Source organism: Squalius cephalus, assembly GCF_949319135.1.
Source record: "Squalius cephalus genome assembly, chromosome: 5".
Taxonomy (NCBI): Eukaryota; Metazoa; Chordata; class Actinopteri; order Cypriniformes; family Leuciscidae; genus Squalius; species Squalius cephalus.
The window spans coordinates 7332458-7353202 of record NC_137126.1 but is presented as its reverse complement, the minus strand read 5'-3'; the positions used below and the strand labels follow the sequence as shown (position 1 = coordinate 7353202).

The window sequence follows — 20745 nt, the reverse complement described above, 5'->3', positions numbered from 1 at the left end:
GAAATAAAGTCGCAATTGGGAGATATAAAGTCGCAATTCTGAGAAATAAAGTCGCAATTGCGAGATATAAAGTCAGAATTGCATGATATAAAGTCGCAATTGCGTGTTATAAAGTCAGAATTGTTAGATACAAACTATTCTGAGAAAAAAAAAAAAAAATCCCTTAGAATTCTGACTTTATATCTCGCAATTCTGACTTTATAACACGCAATTCTGACTTTATTTCACGCAATTCTGACTTTATATCTCGCAATTCTGACTTTATAACACGCAATTGCGACTTTATTTCACGCAATTCTGACTTTATATCTCGCAATTCTGACTTTATAACACGCAATTCTGACTTTATTTCACGCAATTCTGACTTTATATCTCGCAATTCTGACTTTATAACACGCAATTGCGACTTTATTTCACGCAATTCTGACTTTATATCTCGCAATTCTGAGAAATAAAGTCAGAATTGCGAGATGTAAACTCGCAATTGTGAGATAAAAAGTCGCAATTATCTTTTAAAATGTTTTATTTTGTGGCGGAAACAAGCTTCCATAGTTCTGTCCCAACCCATAATCCAGGAAAGTTGGGACATGTTTTGCAAATATAAAGACATTTTGATGGCTACAACACACTACAAAAAAGTTGGGACAAAGGCAAAATAAAAGTGAAAAGCTTATAGAATTTCCATGTTAAACTCTTTTGAAACTGTCCACAATGAGTAGGTGAATTGGTAATAGGTGATGGTCTCATGATTGAGAGTAAAAGGAGCATCTCAGTCTTCATGGCTCACCACCAAATATCATGAGAGAATCACATTTCTCAATGCAAGATTGCAAAGAATTTGGGTCTTTCACCATCTACCACACATAATATTGTGAAAAGATTGAGGGAATCCAGAGAAATCTATAGGGCAAGGCGGAAAACCTCTGTTAAATGTGTGTGACCTTTGAGCCCTCAGACGACATGACATGAGAAGCCGTCATGTTCCTGTGTTAAATACAGCCAGATGTGCTCTGGAGCTCAAACTGTTGTCACTTAACACAGTCCATCGCTGCATCAAGACATGCAACTTGAATCTCTGTTACGCGAGGAGAAAGCTATACATCTGTTCAATGCAGAAATGACAGTCTCATCACAGATGATCCGAAACACAGTGAAAATGTATGACCCATCATGAAAAGAAGAATCGGACAATGACGACCACAATTTCTCAATTCCCAAACATTTAAAAAGTGTAATTAAAAGGGAAGGTGATGTGACAGTGGTAAAGATGCCCTTGTCCCAACTTTTTTGGAGTGTGTTGCAGCCATCAAAATCCAAATTTCATTATATTTACAAAATACACTTAAGTTAGTCAGTGAAAACTTTAGTCAGTTTAAAAAAGGTTAGAGAGAATCAACAAATCACAAATTCTTGATTTTATTTCATTTGACAAAATGTCCCAACTTTTCTCAATTTGGGGTTGCATGAATGATGTGAAGCCAACAGGTAAGAACCACGTGGTTACTTAGCAACAGAAGAAAAGATTAGGTTGCTAAGAGACAGCCGTGGTACTCAACAGTCGGTTGATAAAGAAGAGTGTACGTTTTCTGATAGCAATGACGATGAGCAATCATTTGAGTGACTCAAATAAACAAGCCGTTGAGAGGGGGGTGACGATTGCTGTGGATCAGGTATACATTGATTTCAAGGTAATATTCGATGTGTTTAAGTGCTGCATGTCAGTGATGAGGTTTCCTAACGCATGCTCTTCAAACGCGTGCTGGTATTTACTCTCTGGTATTTACCGCTCATCACGCGCAGCGCATTCACGCAAGGAGACATAATGCTGCTGACAACTATGGCAAGCCACTTGAACATTTATTCTTTCAAACTAACTATTAGGGTAAGATACAGTATTGAATGTGTGTTATAATGTTGAGGGATGTTACAATCGAGAGCACGTTACTAAATAAATGTGTCCAATCAGGCACGAGTTCATCCATCAGATATTTTAAATAACCAACAACGAGTGTAAAGGTGGATCTTCAGATGAATGCAACTCATTTCTCTATCTCTTTGAGTAAACGAAACCCATCATGATTAACACAAGACTATTATATGACGTGAAAGACAAATAGCTGTACAGTGTGGTTCTGTTCCTACAGCGCATGTTTGCCAAGAATGCAGACTTTGTAAATCCTGACAATTTGCAAGTGTCAGTTCGGTTATAGAATGTGGTTGACATGCTCGTAACAAACTAATTTATGAGCGCAATCATATTAAAGTCAGCATGAAATGGAATTAGCTTTTTTCCCCCCTGTTGTTATTGGTGGATCTCATGTGAGTGACAGGTTGTCCCGCCCTCACGCCAGTAAACACATCATCAGAGATTAGAAGAGATGTCACTGCCAAGAAGGAGGGGAACTTATTTTGATTAAAGATTGCGAGGGCACATGAATAAAAAAATAATAATGATGTGCACGGATAAGTCATTTATAATAAATACTGCAATATTCCATTAAAAAAAACAAGAAATGTCTATTTTGATTTCATGATGACTTTAAGCTCAAAATTTGGCAGTGACAACCATATTCCGGTTGTGTGAACTCAGCCTATGTTATGCCATTAGTCTCCGTGAATAGTGAATAGTTTTTTTAATGCTTGAAAGACAGTAACAACAGTAACAACTTAAATCCCTTATCTGGGTCAAATTTATTAATTAACTTCTCTTTGTTATATATTAAGTATTTATGAGGTAATATCCAAACTTTCTTCCAGGGAATATCACTTACAAAAACATTCCAGTCAGAAATGATATGGCACAGAAACAGACTGCTCCTGAAAGAAAACTTGTTTTTTAAAGGCACTGTTTAAATGTGTCTTTTGGAGTAACCAACAGAAATTCCTTGCTTTACAAAGAACTTAGAATAATTAAAGGTTAAACCATTTGGATTGAAAAGTTCAGATATAAAAATTGGCTACTCCTAGAGGTGAACAAACACGCTGCTGCTGCTGCTGCAGAGCAAGTACTGAGACATGCTACTGCTAATACATTCACAGACATTGCTGTTAGCATGAAAGACATGCTGGTGCTGCTGCTGCACAGGTAACAAACACGATTAAACCCCTGTAGCAGATCTATACAGGTGGAGCTGGGGAAGGTGGAGGGTTTCTAAAAGCACATTAAGGCTATTGAATGTTGAGCCGCAGCTCATTGGCCGCTGATACAACAACAACCGATCAGCTGCGATATGTAGCTGACAATGCTATCGCTACCAAATGAGTTAAGGACCTATCAGCGTGTGCCATCTAGAGTTTCATGTCAGAACATGGTATTTACGTATTATGTTAGAGTTTTGCAAAAACTACTATATAACTATACTATATAAAAGTAGACCAAAGACTAGATATTTATTGAATTAGTAGGCCTAGTTGGTTTTAGTATACGTTATAGTAGGCTATAATGAATAATTCAACAGTAGTGAAATTGAGTCACTAATGGATAACTCACTAGTATAATAAAAAAAAGAGAGAAGCATTAGTAACACAGTAATCTATTTTTAAGGAATAAATGTTAAACAGGCTTGCCATAGACAAAGCAGAGCTCTCAGCTTTTTTTTTTTCAAATTCAATTAACCTGTGACGCTGACCCGGTGAGGCGCGAGGGCTCGACGCGGTCCACCACTCTGATTTTACGCGCAAGCATTGATTTATCTGTCTGTTAACAACACGGTCGAACATGCGCGCGCCGTGCAGTGCGCGAGGTCTACATGACGCTGGAAGAACAGGATATTCCTCCAGGACAGTTTGAGGGTTACTTCTGCACCTGAATGCGACCAGAGAGTAAGAACGCGAAGAGAACGATCGAGCAGGTGTTCAGCCGCCCGAACCTCACGAAGAATGCAACTTCTCACCTGTACATAAGGTAAGTCTCGCTGTTGTGCGCGCGATACGCTTGCACCGACAGTCGCGCGCTTCACATCTAAAAAGCTTTATGAGAATGATAAACTGTCATGCGTTCTAAATATATATATAGTAAGGTTTGCGCTTATATATATATATATATATATATATATATATATATATATATATATATATATATATATATAATGTGTGTATTTATATATATATATATATATATATAGTAAATGAACAAGTAAATGACACGTGTGTCTTTATTCTATTGGATGCAGAGAATCCATTACATAAGCATTGTGTCATATTATTGGTTTTATCACTTAGATTGAAACTGAGAAGATTCATAGTAAACTATTGGATAGCATCATGCATCCTGTCCCCTGCTGCCCGTGTCTTTTGCCTATGTGTGGCAATTTCTATTAATATCTGTGCTCCATTTATATCATCCTGACCCCATTTTAGTGCTTTATATCATAAACACATTGTTATATTTAATGGAATTATCAGATTATGATATATAAACACAATAAATGCTTAGATTACTATAACAAATATTGACATATTGTCAAAGGTTTGTCAAGTGCACATGTGGAATTAAATAATGTGCCCGATTTGATTTTAATATTGATATTATTTTTTCTCATTTATTATTATTAATATTCTCTTATTTAAATGTGTTTTTGTGTCAGTTTATGTGAAGTGAATGATATCAATTGAGTATTCTCTCTTTAGTTGAGTTAGGCTCTTGTTTGTGATTTTCATCTCTCTCCTCTTTCTCTTTCTGCAGGGACTGCTGGCCTATGAATGGGACTGTGCTGTGGCCACCACTGCTTTCTGCGCTTCAGTCAGGACTATGTGCTGCCCATGTGCCCCTCTGAATGCACTGGCCAGCTGTTTGCGAGAGCAGGGAGGGTGGGGCGGCCCACCGGGGGCGAGGCGGAAACAGGGCGATGTCCCCTCAGTTTCGGATCGCTGTGCTGGGAGCTCAGGGGGTGGGCAAGACAGCCATTGTGAAGCGCTTTCTTCATAATGACTACAGTGAGGTGGCGGTGTCCAGTAAGACACGGCGGGTGCATCTCTCTGCCGCAGTGCTCAATGGTCATGTGCATGACCTTCAGATCACAGATTACCCAGCCATCAGCAGCTTTCCTGGCAGCTCTCTGCAGGTACGGTACCCAACATACCACAAAATATGACTCTGACCTGACCTTGTGTCTGGACAAAGTTTAGCACATTTAGAGAAAGCACATTTGAGGTACCCAAACAAGGGCGTAGGTTTGATTTTGACTCTGGTGGGAACGTAAAAGCAGCAAAGAAAAAACTTTATTCATGGACAGTAAGGTTTTTAGTCTATATTGACTATAATAAAGGCAATACCGACAAGGAGGCGGTTACTCTGACCATAGTGCCATCGTCTACATCTCTCATCAGCATCAGAGTACATAATGTAAATGTAATACTCTATAATATATAAAGCACTTAAAGCGTTAGTTCACCCAAAAATTCGGTCATTAATTACTCACCCTCGTGTTGTTCCTAACCCGTAAGACTTTTGTTCAACTTTGAAACACATATGAAGATCTTTTTAATGAAATCTGAGAGCTTTCTGTCCCTCCATTGACAGTCTACGCAACTACCATTTTCAAGGCCCAGAAAGGTAGTAAAGACATCATTACAGTAATCCATGTGACTCCAGTGGAGTGTTAACCTCAGTTTTATGAAGAGATACATATGTGTTGCAATGAAACACTTCATTTACTCATACATTAATGTAATATCCATGCAAAATTTACATTACATAAAAGTTGCATGGTATACAATTATGAGATATTCGGATCTGCAACAGTCTCCGAGGGTGATGGAGGTTTATGAAGGGCCAATTAAACCGAATCTTTTCAGTGTTTTGAGATGGGCTCTGAGTTTATGCACAGTAAAAGCGTTAGTATTGCAGATTGGTTTATAATGAACCAGTAACCTGAGAGCTCATGGTTCTGCGTAACACTTGTGATTTCAGACAGCTTGAAAGGATAAAAGAGCCACTTGAGCAGCAAAAGGCCTTTTGTCTCAGCTCACTGTTCTTTCTCAGTGCTGTCACAATGATTCAGTGCTCGAATTAGTGACAATGGGAAGAGAGGATTCTTTCATAACTTTACATTTATAATTATATTCTCAATTGGAGTTTAATGTCAGAGAGCTAGAGGTTACCTTGAATTATCATTACTTAGGGCCGTTTCCACCTGGTATCAAGATGCGTTTTGGTCGATCGGATCACAAGTGGACGACACTAAATACAGGTGTAAACGAGGTCTAAAGCCTTTGAGCTTGTCCACTTTCAACCACTTCCAGAGGTAGTCGAAAACACATTCGATTTAAACTTTGTCATCTGAAATCCCAAGTTTGGTTTGAAGATGAAAAACGTACCAAGCACAATGTTCTCGAATTTCGAACACACACTCACAGCGTTCGGCTGGTCTTGAGGCTGTCAGAACAGAAACAAAAGCTGATGCTCTCCTTATGTTTTTCCGTCGTCTCTGTGCGTGTTCATATATTAATTGGGCAAGATTATTTCGTCCACTAGATCAAAAGATCTGAAAAAACCCTACATTTACCAGCCCATAGATCCTCCCCTCGAAGAAATCAGGACAGAAGTGGTTGAAAGTGGACAAAAGAGGCCAGGTGTAAACGGGAATGTGTCTCCCTCGTCTAATACCAGGTGTAAAAGGCAATACCAGATTTTTCTTTCTTAAACTTCAAAAGCGAGCATTTCTCCCCAAATCCTGACTAACCATTAGATTTTATCTGAAAAAGCACCTTCCAATAAAACATCATTTGTTATGTGGCATCAGTGTGCCTTTCTATCATTCTTCACATGGCTGATATACACAAAGAAATGGAGAGAATAAGCATAGGGAGATCATTATCTCTCTTGTTTCCGCATCAGCTGTTACACTCCTATCTCCTTCAGTTATAACTACCTCATATTAATCAGTTCAGAAAGGTTCTGAATGAATCATCTGAACATGAGTAATATGAATCTCAAGGTTCAAGAGTGAAAATGTTATGTTTTGTTCATGCTTAGTGTTATTATTTTTGTTGAGCACTTGTATTAACTCTTTAAAGCCTGACATATGAAAGGTCAGACATTTTATTTAAATGGAACAGTTTAGTGAACCATTCAAAAAATATTCATATCTATCATATTTAATACATCAGGCTTTTATGGCTCATATAGTATTGTGAAAATATGGAGCTCATACTTGAGGAGGAAAAACACCTCAATTTTATTCAGAGGCCCAAACTAAGCAGAAATACGCAATGTGATGCAGTTGCTGATATTTATTAAATTCTGATTGAAGTGTAAATTTTTATAACAGTGTAGCAGACTACTTACATAATAAAATGCATATAATACAATACAATAATATCAGTTGTCTCTCTATATCTCCCAGTAAGATTATATTTAAATTAGGGCTGTCAAAAGATTAATCGCGATTAATCGCATCGCATCGCAAGTTTGTGTTTACATAATATATGTGTGTGTACTGTGTATAATTATTTTGTATATATAAATACACACATATGCATGTATATATTTAAGAAATATTTGCATACATATACTGTATATATATTTATATAGTTTATATTATATATAAATATAATTTTTTTATATATATAAATAACACATTTTTCTTAAATATATACATGCATGTGTGTGTATTTATATATGCAAATTTAATTATACACAGTACACACACATATATTATTAAAAACAAACTTTTATTTTGGTTGCGATTAATCGCGATTAATCTTTTGACAGCCCTAATTTAAATGCTTAGTTTTTATGATAAAAGCTTTTTAGTTTTTATTGCAGGGGACAAACATATAATGCAATGATGATTGAGAGGTAAAGGTTCCTCAAAAGCTAGATGTATCATATTTGATACTCATGTTTTAACATCATTTTCTAAATAATGATGTATGGATAATCAAGTAAACTCAAGTTGCTTGAGTTCAGTAAGTGTTCATCTTATACGAACAATATAAAAGTATATGTAATGTTTACTTTAGAAAAGTCAGTAAAGATTTCACAGCAAAAAGATACATGTACAAGGACCTGCATGTTTTTAGAATTAAAAGGCCTTTTACTTGCTAAAAAAGTATAAACTATCAATCAGACGACAGAAGGCATGTAGTTGATTGTGAACATGTTTTTTTTAGCAAAGGTTTGGTCATGTTTATAATTTAGAGGCCTTAGAAGTTTGCATATCAAATATGATACAGTAGGCTTTATAGGCTGAACTGAGCTTTGTGTTTCACATGATAAAGGTCTTGTGTTGCTAGATAATGTGCTCCATGTCTGTGCAGGAATGGTCAGATGTTTGCTGTCGAGGCATTCGGAGCGCTCATGTGTACATTCTGGTTTACGACATCTGCTGTTTCGACAGCTTTGAGTATGTCAAAAGCATGCGGCAGCAGATCTTAGAGACCAGGTACGTGATGGGAATATTTGCTTAATTCTCTTTTTTATTCCTTCACACCTTTACATCTTTGCCCCCTTCTCTCTTCCTGTTATCTGCTTACACCTGAATCCTCTCTATTTTTTGTACATTGCCAGTTTTTTCTGCTCTGCTTTATCTCCTGCATGTTTCTCAGCCCTTTTTTTCTTCAACGTTCTGTAATTAAGCTCAAAAGGCGAGACCCTTCTGTAATCATGGGCTGCCGGCACACTGGGTCCTTTCTTCATCATTTGGATCCAAATCAAAAGAAATGCCTTCTTTTCCCATCTGCTGATTGCAAAGGTCATCTTCAAAAGCCAATTCAAAAACCTCAGAGACTTTTTTCTTCATACCCTGAGCAGGTTTGATGATGAGGCCTAATTGTGGCTGTTTTTGGCTGCATACTACATATCTTTGATATCATTCAGTGATATTGTGGGAACGAATATACCCTTCTTTTTTTTTAGCCCTGATGAAATAACTTGGTGTTTTATAGTCAATATACTACAATCTCTGTGGATATCTTGCACTTTTTGTGCAAATGAAATGTTGTGACGTGAGACCAATTTGTCACAGTGTCTTGAACCATCCAAGACCAAATGGTGTATTTATAGGAGTAAAATGAACTAATAAATTAGTTAAATAATCATAATCAGCATTTTTATTCAGTAAAAATATCTCAAAACATCATTAAAACAAGAAAAAGATATTTGTATAATAATACAATGTTTATATTGCACTGTGAATCCGAATAAGTTGAAAAAAAATGTAATCAGTTATATGATATCCAGTTTTTTTAAGATAAGAAATTCAAAGCAGAACTTGCAGATTTTTATTTTGTACTCATAAATTTTAATTGCTATTATGGTAACTTGAAATATTTGAGTAAACTAATTCATACATTTAACTTAAAATTATCATGTGATCTCAACTTGGCTAGCTTTAACTTTATCAAGTCAAGTTAAGTCATCTTCATTTATATAGCGCTTTTAACAATGTAGATTGTTTCAAAGCAGCTTTACAGAGATAAGCGTATAATTTAAGGTAACAGAGATTGTTTCGGCTTTACAGCAGAGTTAAGTTATTTCCATCTAAAGTTAGTTTTGATTTATTTGCTTCCGTCGCAATGATCATTTGTTATTAAATTAGGGGCCGCTAAGACGACACCATTCCCTCTACACAGACTTTAAACGCGAACCTGTGAGAAACACTGATGGCGTTCACATGCACATTTAGAATGGGTTCTATAGTTATGTGCGTTTGAATATATGCAGGTTTGGAATTCCCTACAAGCCAAGCCTAAACAAAGTACTTGTCTTTCCCTATAAATTTTGATAAAGAATTTTATTTTATTTTGTTGCTTTGGGGTAGGAACGCGAAACGGATTTTCCCGACAACGCCTTATCTGTAGAGTGGTAGTGGGATCCTCCATAGGGAGAGACTAGTTGGCACTTCAGCACTGCGTTGTCATCGGTCCAGGCGAAGGTCCTTCGTCAGATCTGGATACGGCCTGGATACGGCAGGCTGCAGGAAAACCTCGGGATAAACACAGACACTAAAATTAGCGTAGATGCCATTCTTCTCATGATGTAACGAGTACATCAGGATTTTTGGGAAGTGTTCCCGGTTCCGGCTGACCTAATCTATGCAGCCTAACATTAAATTATAGAAGTCTATAATGTATTATGTGAAAGCTAGGTCAAAGAGATGTGTCTTTAATCTGGCTTTGAACTGACAGAGTGTGTCTGCTTCCCGGACAATGGTAGGAAGACTGTTCCAGAGTTTTGGTGCTAAATAGGAAAAGGATCTACCGCCAGCAGTCGATTTTGATATTCTAGGTATTATCAACTGGCCGGAATTTTGAGATCGCAATAGACGTGACGGACTATAATGCGTTAAGAGCTCGCTCAAGTACTGCGGAGCTAAACCATTTAGTGCTTTGTAAGTGATCAGCAATATTTTAAAATTGATGCGATGTTTAATAGGGAGCCAATGCAGTTTTGACAGAACCGGGCTAATATGGTCATACTTCCTGGTTCTGGTAAGAACTCGAGCTGCTGCGTTTTGAACCAGCTGTAGTTTGTTTATTAAGCGTGCAGGGCAACCACCCAGTAGAGCATTACAATAATCTAGCCTTGAGGTCATGAACGCATGAACTAATTGTTCCGCATTTGTCAATGAGAGCATATGGCGTAATTTAGATATATTTTTAAGATGGAAAAATGCAGTTTTACAGATACTAGACACGTGACTTTCAAATGAAAGATTGGTATCAAAGAGAACACACAGGTTCCTAACCGACGACGAAGACTTAACAGAGCAGCCATCGAGTGTTAGACAGTATTCTAGATTATTACGTGAGGAAGTTTTTTGTCCAATAATTAGAAACTCTGTTTTTTCAGAATTTAGAAGTAGGAAATTACAAGTCATCCAATTTTTTATATCCGCTATGCATTCCGTTAATTTTGTGAATTGATAAGTTTCGTTAGGTTTTGAAGAAATATAGAGCTGAGTATCATCGGCATAACAGTGAAAGCTAATGCCATGTTTCCTAATGATATCTCCTAAGGGTAGCATGTACAGAGTGAACAGCAACGGTCCTAGTACTGAGCCTTGTGGTACGCCATACTGAACTTGTGATCGATGAGACATCTCATCATTTACTGCTACAAACTGATAACGGTCAGATAAGTATGATTTAAACCATGCTAGTGCAATTCCACTAATGCCAACATAATGTTCTAATCTATTTAAAAGAACGTTGTGGTCAATGGTGTCAAATGCAGCACTAAGATCGAGTAACACTAATAGCGAGATACAACCACGATCGGATGATAAGAGCAAATCATTTGTGACTCTAACGAGAGCTGTCTCGGTACTATGGTACGGTCTAAATCCTGACTGGAAATCCTCGCAGATATCATTTCTTTCAAGAAAGGAACACAGTTGTGAGGATACTGCCTTTTCTAATATCTTTGACAGAAAAGGTAGATTCGAGATCGGCCTGTAATTGACTAATTCTGTAGGATCAAGTTGCGTTTTTTTAACAAGCGGTTTAATCATAGCCAGCTTAAAGTTTTTTGGTACGTATCCTAGAGACAAAGACGAATTAATGATATTAAGAAGAGGATCTATGACCTCTGGAAGTATTTCTTTCAGTAGCTTAGTCGGTATAGGGTCTAACATACATGTTGTAGATTTAGATGATTTAATGAGTTTAGTAAATTCTTCCTCTCCTATAGCAACGAATGAATCAAATTTTTCCTCAGGGAGACTACAATGCACTGCCTGATGCGATACTGTAGTAGACGGTTGCATAGTTATAATTTTGTCCCTGATATTATCAATCTTATAATTGAAGAAGTTCATAAAGTCATTACTGCTGTGTTGCTTGGAAACTTCTGGGCTTGAAGCTTTATTTTTCGTTAGTTTAGCCACCGTTTCAAATAAATACCTAGGATTATGTTTATTTTCTTCTAATAGGGTTGAAAAATAAGCAGATCTAGCAGCTTTTAAAGCCTCTCTGTAAGCAATAGAGCTCTCCTTCCATGAAATGCGAAATACCTCTAGTTTTGTTTTCTTCCAGTTGCGCTCCATTTTTCTAGCTGCTCTCTTAAGGGCCCGAGTGTGCTCATTGTACCACGGCGTTGGACTATTTTCTTTAATCTTCTTTAAGCGCAACGGAGCAACTGTGTCTAAAGTGCTGGAAAAGAGAGAGTTAAACGTTAAACGTCTGTTGTAATATCTAGTTTATAATTCAGTAAATGCTAAATGGTAACAGAATGCTTTGATTGCATTGGCATAGGATAGCAATTGCTGAAGGATTTTGGCAATATAGCACATTTAACATCTGTTGTCAAACCAAGCTCATGCTCCACTCATCATCCCAAAAACCACACATATCAGAAACTCTTCCAAATAATCATAGCAAAACATTAAACACTACTTAATCTCTCACTTAACATTAATCTTGCGCAAAAAACATTATATAACACTCAATTTTAGCATTTACTCTCCCTTTCAAGTGTCATGGCAAAGCATACTGGGAAATAGAAATCCCAGACCAGTTTCAGTTAAATTTAAGTATATCTAAATTAAAAGAAACAAATTCAAAAAACTCAAAACAATAAAACAATCTAGATTACTTAAAATGCGTCAATTTTGTGAACTCAAAAGAAAAAGGTTCTAAATACTCATAAAAGTTCATTTGATTGAACTAATTTGTTTAATTTAAGTTTACCCTACTCAAACCAATTAATTATTGTGAGCATTAGAGTTTGTCAAAACTTACATTTTCTCAAAATGTAAAAACTGTATTATTACACAGCTCTATTTACAGTACATTCATATAAGGCAATATATACCATAGCAAATCAATGTGTATTGTGAAAAGCCCTATATAAATAAATTTGATATTATATTATATTATATTATACATGTATTGACTTGCTTTCAGAGAATATATCTTTAATACATTTATGTTTCTTACGCAATAGGATTTAAAATGCCATGTGTATCAAAGTAATACACACAGTAACAGTGATGCTCCATCTTTATTTCAATTCAGCTCAGTCACCGATTGGCTTACACGGTCAGTGAGGGTGTCAGCGCTGAGCCTGTCACTCACAGGCAGATTTAGCGTAATCAATGGCGTCAGCTGTCATGCTTCGCTTGCGTCAAGGCCTGAGCATTGAGACAGGCATTTCCGGTGTCAAACATTCATGTTTTATTGATCCAGGCAGAACACAATTAAGTCACCTTGGCCCGACACTGCCTCACAGCCTCGACCACACAATAGGAGGAGGATGAGCCAGTTTGATTCACTGATCTGATCTGCTAATAACCAACAGAAGTGGCTCCCTGTCAATCGTTCCTGTAATAAGACAGAGCCTGTTAGAGTGACGAATTACAAGAGAGACAGTAAATTAATCTTTGGCAAAACAATAGCCACCTGTCCTGATCTCAGATGAAGTTTGTATGGAGATCTGTTAACATTATTAATAGTGTATTTACAGTAGCTGTCCAAAACATTCAGCACCTAGTCAGCATTTTTAACCCTTAAAGGGATAGTTCACCCAAAAAAATAAAAATTAGCCCATGATTTACTCACCCTGAAGCCATCCTAGGTGTATATCACATTCTTCTTTCAGACGAATACAATCAGAGTTATATTGAAAAATGTCCTGGCTCTTCCAAGCCTTATAATTTGGCATAGGTCGACTTGTTACCTTTTGGTACTTGGAAGGCTTCAATTTGAGCAGATGTTTTTTTACCATCATCACTGTCCTCGTCAGAGCTTATTTCCTCAGTGCATTCAACACCTGACCTACAATTGAGATTTAAATCTCGCAAATTCGCAATTCGTACTTGCAATTGTGACTTTAAATCTCGCAATTCTGATTTTGTTTCTTAGAAATGTAAGGTATTATGTTTTTATGTGGGTCTAGTTGTGAGAAAAAGTCAGAACTGGGAGATAAAAAAAGTCCCGATTACCTTTATGTTTTATTCCGTTTTGGAAACAAGCTTCCATATGTTAGTCCCCAATGGTAGTTAGTGTTATAGTCCCTGCCTTTCAGTCCGATCATGTCCGAGATTGAAGCACAACTCATGTCGGATTTAGCTCAGCAATCCAGACTGACAGTCAAAACACATAAATATTAATGACTAAATGAATGAATCGAGTTAGTGAATGAATGATGAATGAATGCGGTAATAAATGAATTCTGTTTGCGGAGGGTCTCTGCTGTGTTTGAGAATGAAATGATTGTGTCAGGGATCAGAGACCAGAGCCGTCACACACGATGACTGATGGACAATGCTGGTGGTTTCTGTCAATTCAAGACCCAGAGTTACGCTGTGACTGACAGTACGGGGTCTGAGGAGGTTTGGGGCTAATTGTGTTTACGCCACAAGCTTCTTATCAGTACACAGATACACGTCAGACGTGAGATCAGCTCTGAATGATTAAGTTCTGAAATGACTCCACATCAGAACTGCATCTGTCCACTCGCAGTATTTTCCACAGCAGAAGTCTATTTTTGGCTTTCCTTCCCAGTACAGTCCGGTGCAGCGCTGTGGAAAGCCTCTTTGAGGTGAAACAATTGGAAATCTATTTGTCTTTTTTCAGAGCTGTCAGAGGTGCAGGTCATCTTGAACAGAGATAAGTGTGGAGACATATAAGCTGCTCTCCGGGATGTGTGCTCTCTGTTGGAGACAGGACGAGAGGTTGATAGAACAGCCCGACTCTTGACAGCCTGTCACGCACTGAACCCGTTTGCACACGCAACACATACTAGAGGCTGCTAGACACCAACAGCCCGAAAATCCTCTCTCTGACTAATAGACCTTAGTCAGGGTAGCGCCATTTTATTTTTATTTGACAGGAATGAAAACAACAAGCATGTGAGGGATAGAACACGTATAGTAGTGCGTTCAATGGATTGTACTGTTGTTTTCCTACTCAAGTATTAGCTTCATATTCCCCTGTATCATACCCTGTACCCGGTTACATTTCAAAATATTAGATTTCTTTAACTATTATTTCATATGTCAAACATTACAGGGTTAAATATGTTTTTTTAATTCTTCCTATGCTCTGGCGTGATTAAATGATTTCTTCACCTTCAGTCGGCTGAAGATTAATAGAATTCCATGAGAAGTCATTATTAGAAATGTTAAAATGAATACATTTTTTTTGTCTGTGCATCATCCACATCTTTCAAAACCCATTAAAGATGTTTAATATTTCAGTGTTGTGATGTGAGATCATTATCTGCATCTATGAAGTGACCACTTAATCTACAATTTGCCTAATTTCTCTCCAAACAAGCAATACGTGATATACAAAAAAAAACAATCACAGAATACCAATAGGTACTATATTTTGGAAGAAAGAATGAGGGAAAAATGACATGCCAGTTTTGGCATATTATTAATCTTTTAAACGCCTATCCTGCAGAAGAAGACGTGTGATAAACAAGCTTAATGTTTAGTTTCATCTTCAAGGTAGCAACAATACAATTTTATTTGAAAATGACTCTCAGTTTGATAAAGGTACTAAGGCTTTTTTCTACAAAGATGGAAAAAGGGCTTTCATCTACACGAATGCCGCTGTTTAGGATGTTGCCATGGATTTACACTAATATGTATGTTGATGCATGAAATGCCACTTTGGCTGTTTACACCTGATATTAAGATGCATTTCAGTTGATCGAATCACGAGTGGACGACACTAAATACAGGTGTAAACGGGGTTTGAAACTTTTTGAGCTTGTCCACTTTCAACCACTTCCAGAGGTAGTCGAAAGCGTATTCGACCGGATTGATTTCGTAGTGTAAACGCTCATGTGATCGAATGTGTTCAAACAGCCACAAAAGACGCCTACTCTCTGCCTACTGACCTAATGTGTAAAGATTATGGGAAGCGCACTATAGAGACGGGATTTAAACTTTGTCGGCTGGAACCCCAAGTTTGGTTTGAATATGAAAAACATACCAAGCACAATGTTCTCTCACCATTCCTGATTTCTAACACACACTCTCAGCGTTCGGCTGGTCTTGTGGCTGTCAGAGCAGAAACGAAAGCTGATGCTCTCCGTATGTTTTTCTGTCGTCTCCGGTCGTGTTCATATGTAAATTGCATACTTCGTCCATTAGATCGAAATATCTGAAAGAGCCAAGGCCATACTTTTATCTTTCTGGCCATAGACCCTCCCCTCGAAGAAATCAGGACAGAAGTGGTTGAAAGTGGACAAAATAGACGGATTAAAACCCCAGGTGTAAACGGGAATGTGTCTCCCTCGTCTACTTGTGATCCGATCGAATAAAACACATCTTAATACCAGGTGTAAACGGGGCCTTTATCGTGGAAGCATCTAGAATAGATGGATGCGAGGAGAGCTTCAGACAACACCAAACCTTTCAGAAAGATCATTTGTAGAGATTAAAATGGTTGCATTAGTCTGGTGAAAATGCAGCCCAAATTGATCCTCTTGAAGAAGACATTCCACTTCATCAAATGCTTTATTGTATTGACACAAAGACATACAATCACAGCAGGGTGGTTTTGTTCATTATATGCTACGTTAAATACCCATCTGATGTTTTCCACTGTGTGACTTTAGTAAATCTAGACAGTAGTTTTTTAACGCCAAGAGGGTTTGCGCTGGTTCAAGTGTCATGAGGCACCGTGTCTGATTTAGTAGATCCCATATATGCAAGGTTTATCGTGGGTGTAGTATTATGTTCCAAAAGAATTCAGATAACCGCTTAAATTCAAATGTAATTCTATTTTGTCTAAATAAAAATGGAATAATAAAAACTGAACTAAAACCATTTTAAATGCTACAAGTAAATTTAAGCATTTTAACATTATAATGTACAGTGTGAAAAATTAATATTAATTTTGGTATTTGCTAAAAATTAGCTAATTTGGCTACTAAATTTTTAAGTTACCGGCCATTCAGAACTTCTACTAGCTTAAAAAAAAAAAAAAAAAAAAGGCGGGAAAAAATAAATAAACCTCTATGTCACAGCTTTTATATATATATATATTTAATTGTTTACTTTTTTTTTTGTTATCCAAAATCATCCAAATACCAAAAAATAAATAAAAAAATTGTCACTAATATCAACAGATAATCAAAATGGTACTGTTATGTTGTGCATCCCTAGTTCAAACTCCTTAATAAATTCCACTAGAAAAAAAAGGTATCAGGATATCTCCCAACGTCATCACAAGTAAACAGTCGGCTGACTATTACAAGACAATTTTCTGTCAATCAACCGCAATTGCAGGAATAAATGCGGATGACCTGACATTCAAATGTATAATTCACTTTTTAAGGCATTGTTCACAGAAATTCTGCCATCATTTCATTCCAAACCTGTGTGACTTTCTTTCTACTGTGAAAAATAAAAGAAGATATTTTGCTGAAAGTTTTTGTCCAAAAAAAGGAAATCAGTGATAACCAAAACTGTTTGGAATGACTAAACCTTGTAGCATAAACTTTGGCACTATACACTCTTAACTTTAAAGGGTTCTGTCAGTCACTTCATTTATAGAACCTTTTAGGGTTTATTTTTTGGATTTAGTTTTAATTAATTAATTAATTTCTAATTTCAATCAAATGTTATGAATTAAACCGCTCGTAAACATACTTTATCACTAGAAAAAAATTGAAATCACTCATTTAACATGAAAGTATTATGTAGTCATTTAAGACATTTATATATATAAGGACAATCCTTATATAGAGAACCTTTTTTGCATACCGTTTTTTTTTTTTTTTTTTTTTCAATTGAGTCAAGAATCCAAGGGTTATATATCGAACCCCATTAAACCTTTCATAAATAACATAACCTCCATCCATGGAACCTCTACATGGAACAAAATATTCTTTGTAGTGGATAATGTTCTTCACACCTTTTACTGAAAGTTTTGTTTGGGGAACCAAAAATGGTTCTTCTATGGTGTCTGTGGAATATAATACGATTTGACCCATCTTGTTTGTGTAGAATTGTTTTTGCATTCTGTATTGACAGTGGTTGTGTCTGTGTGTCTTTCCACAGAGTCATGGGCTCTGGGGAGACGCCCATTCTAATAGTGGGCAACAAGCGTGATCTGCAGCGAGGCCGCGTCGTCCCCCGACACAGCGTATCTGACTTAGTCCGAAAGAGCTGGAAGTGTGGATACGTGGAGTGCTCTGCCAAGTTCAACTGGCACGTTTTACTGTTGTTCGGAGAGGCTCTCCGCAGCATGGGTTGTGCCCGCTGCAAACACGTCCATGCCACCATCCGTTTCCAGCGGGCGCTCAGGAGAGAGCGATGCGTCCTAATGTGAGGACTTCTGCGATGGTCATTGTAAAGCGATTTATGGGATCTGTCAGGCGATGGAAGCTCGGTTATTGTTTGGGCAGCTGGAAGAGCTGTGATAACCCTCTTGCCAAGGAACTTAACATTTGGGATTTTAACTATGGACAGACAGATGTGGTCTTAAAACAGGAAGTCCATGTTGCTTAATTACCTAAGCCTACAAATTGATGTCTCTCCTTTTGGACTGAGAGAACACAATCAACATCTCTGCCTTTTATCTTAGAAATCCAAACTGCCATAAAGCTGATGGAAGGAGACAAAAATCAGCTTTAATGTTACATTAGTTACACTTTCTGTCATTGCTTGTGTTCCGGCCAGGACAGAGCATGGGACGCACCTCTATGCTTATGAGTTGGGTTTGGTATTGTTTGAATTTCAGCGATTTCAGTTCTGATTCTGCTTATCGATTCCGGTTCTTATCTATTCCCAGTCAAACATTTAGATATCAAACGTATTTATTCTGTATAAAACATTCAGCTGAATAACATAAACAAAAATCATCAGCCTAAAGAGCAACTAACTAATATAAATTTCTCTAAATGTTAAAGATAAGTATACAGTTAGTAATACAATTATAACAAATAAACAAATTAGCAATAGCTCAAATAAATACATAGCATAGTTTTATTTTTTATAAATAAAATATAGATTGATCCTTATTAAAGTTATTCAGTCAAGATCAGTGAGTGATTTTCTTTTTCTTTTGTTATAGATTAACATTTATGAGACAGACGGCAGCAGGTTTATTAGGCTGCTGTCACTTTAAGAGCTGCACGGGTCCAATATACTGTTACACACACGTTTTCTTTCTGAACTGTTTACGTTCGCTTAAGACATAACCGACTGTGTTTTACGAGAATATTTGACAATTTTGTTTGTATTTGTCCGTTCAAGCGCAAGAAGACACAACAGAGAACTATATTTGTGCACTACATGAGAGGCGGCTTTATGTGTGCGATCTATATGTGCGCTTCAAAGAAAACAGCGCACGAGTGCCCAATTGAGTTCTCTTTCGCATCTTCTTGAATGATTTAAAACCACGTTAAAATGTGCACACAGGAATCGATAAGCGGAATCAAAATTTACATTTTTAACAAGTATCCGATTCCAGAATTGGGATTGATATTCGATTCCCAACCCCTACTAAGCTTAAGGATCTTCCAGTACCTGCAAGCAGAAGTGTTTCCCAGCTCAGCTGCCATACGCTGACACTAATAATATTCCACACAACACAAATTATACAAAAGTCTTTGTTCTTTGGACACTTTTGTGTATTTAAAGGGATAGTTCCCCCAAAAATAGCATCATTTACTCACCTCTGTGTTGTGCCAAACCTGACTGTCTTTCATATGTGGAATACAAAAGAGAAATTTTAATAATGTGGTGGTCGCTCTTTTCCATGCAGTTATATTGAATAGTTACTGAAGCTTTCAAGCTTCAAAATGGACGCAAAACACCATAAAAGTATTATAAAAGGATCCATATGGTTCTGAAACGTTCTTTTTCTTTTTTTGCTTTCGTCTTTTTTGAAGTCGTATGTTACAGCATGATGCATGAAATCTTTAGCCTCCATTCACTGTAATTGCATGAAAAAGAGTGACTAGTAAATTAATAAAGTTCTTCTTCTGAAAGCCTTGAGGATGAGTAAATAATGATAGATCTTGAACTATCCCTTTAAGGTATGTCTTGATACTGTGTCTTATCTCAAAAATGTCATTTATGCCGAGGTATGAGAATTTTTCCCACTTTGAAATGCTGTAGACACATTAAATCAAGTCACAAGGGCAAGAGGAAAATATCATTTAAATGTAAATGTGTTATAAATGTATGATCTTACATTGTGGAACCCACTTTGTCATACAGAGGCTTGGATGATGTTTGTGTCAGGCAAGTAAAAGACTAAAAATATTCCCCTCTTTAATAATTTAACCCACCACATCTCTGGCACATATACAGACCAGCTTCTTCTACACATCCCAGTCTGATCAAAAATATGTTAAATACAAATGTCTGTGTAAAGAGCACATTTAATAAATGGACACTGGAGACAGAAAATGCATTCTCTTCTGTGTGATGTACGAGTACAAAAATCAATACTTGCATCAGTATCTGTTCTTCAGAAGTGTATCTGCACTACTTTTTATACAATGCACTATATGTACTCAGTAATAAGGTGTGATACGTAGCATGCACAATAGAAATCATTGAGGCATTGCTTGATGTTGTGGCTCACTGATGAACGCCTGTGCTGGTGAAGATTACTTATGTTCATTAATCCTTTAACAATCAAAGAATAATTTCAGGTAACGTGACAAATGGAAGCACGTCATTCTCAATAATTGGATGAGATTCAGTGTAATTCCAAAAAGCTGAATTTAATCTTTTTATCACAAGTCCCCAGAATTGAGGATCTCACAGTATCACAGTCCTCAGAGGACATCTTCAAAGTGCTCCTCTCCACTGACAAGAGTCTGGGGAT

At 37.0% G+C, this 20745-nt stretch overlaps 1 protein-coding gene across 1 annotated transcript; it reads left to right on the top strand.

Annotated features, from left to right (window-relative positions):
* The first annotated feature begins 3600 nt into the window (after positions 1-3600).
* On the top strand, positions 3601-20622 carry rasl10b (RAS like family 10 member B). The gene is made up of 4 exons (XM_079872678.1): positions 3601-3904; positions 4685-5063; positions 8263-8387; positions 17964-20622. Exons 2-4 carry the CDS (start codon positions 4776-4778, stop codon positions 18232-18234), a joined length of 684 nt encoding a protein of 227 aa, XP_079728804.1. The 5' UTR covers positions 3601-3904; positions 4685-4775; the 3' UTR covers positions 18235-20622.
* The last annotated feature ends 123 nt before the right edge of the window (positions 20623-20745 follow it).

What these genes read in the sequence shown, in the direction of transcription:
- rasl10b (XM_079872678.1), top strand. Translation starts at nt 4,776, where the DNA reads ATGCACTGGCCAGCTGTTTGCGAGAGCAGGGAGGGTGGGGCGGCCCAC. An exon ending in TTCCTGGCAGCTCTCTGCAG is followed by an intron (nt 5,064 to 8,262) that starts GTACGGTACCCA and finishes ATGTCTGTGCAG; the next exon opens with GAATGGTCAGATGTTTGCTG. An exon ending in CAGCAGATCTTAGAGACCAG is followed by an intron (nt 8,388 to 17,963) that starts GTACGTGATGGG and finishes GTCTTTCCACAG; the next exon opens with AGTCATGGGCTCTGGGGAGA.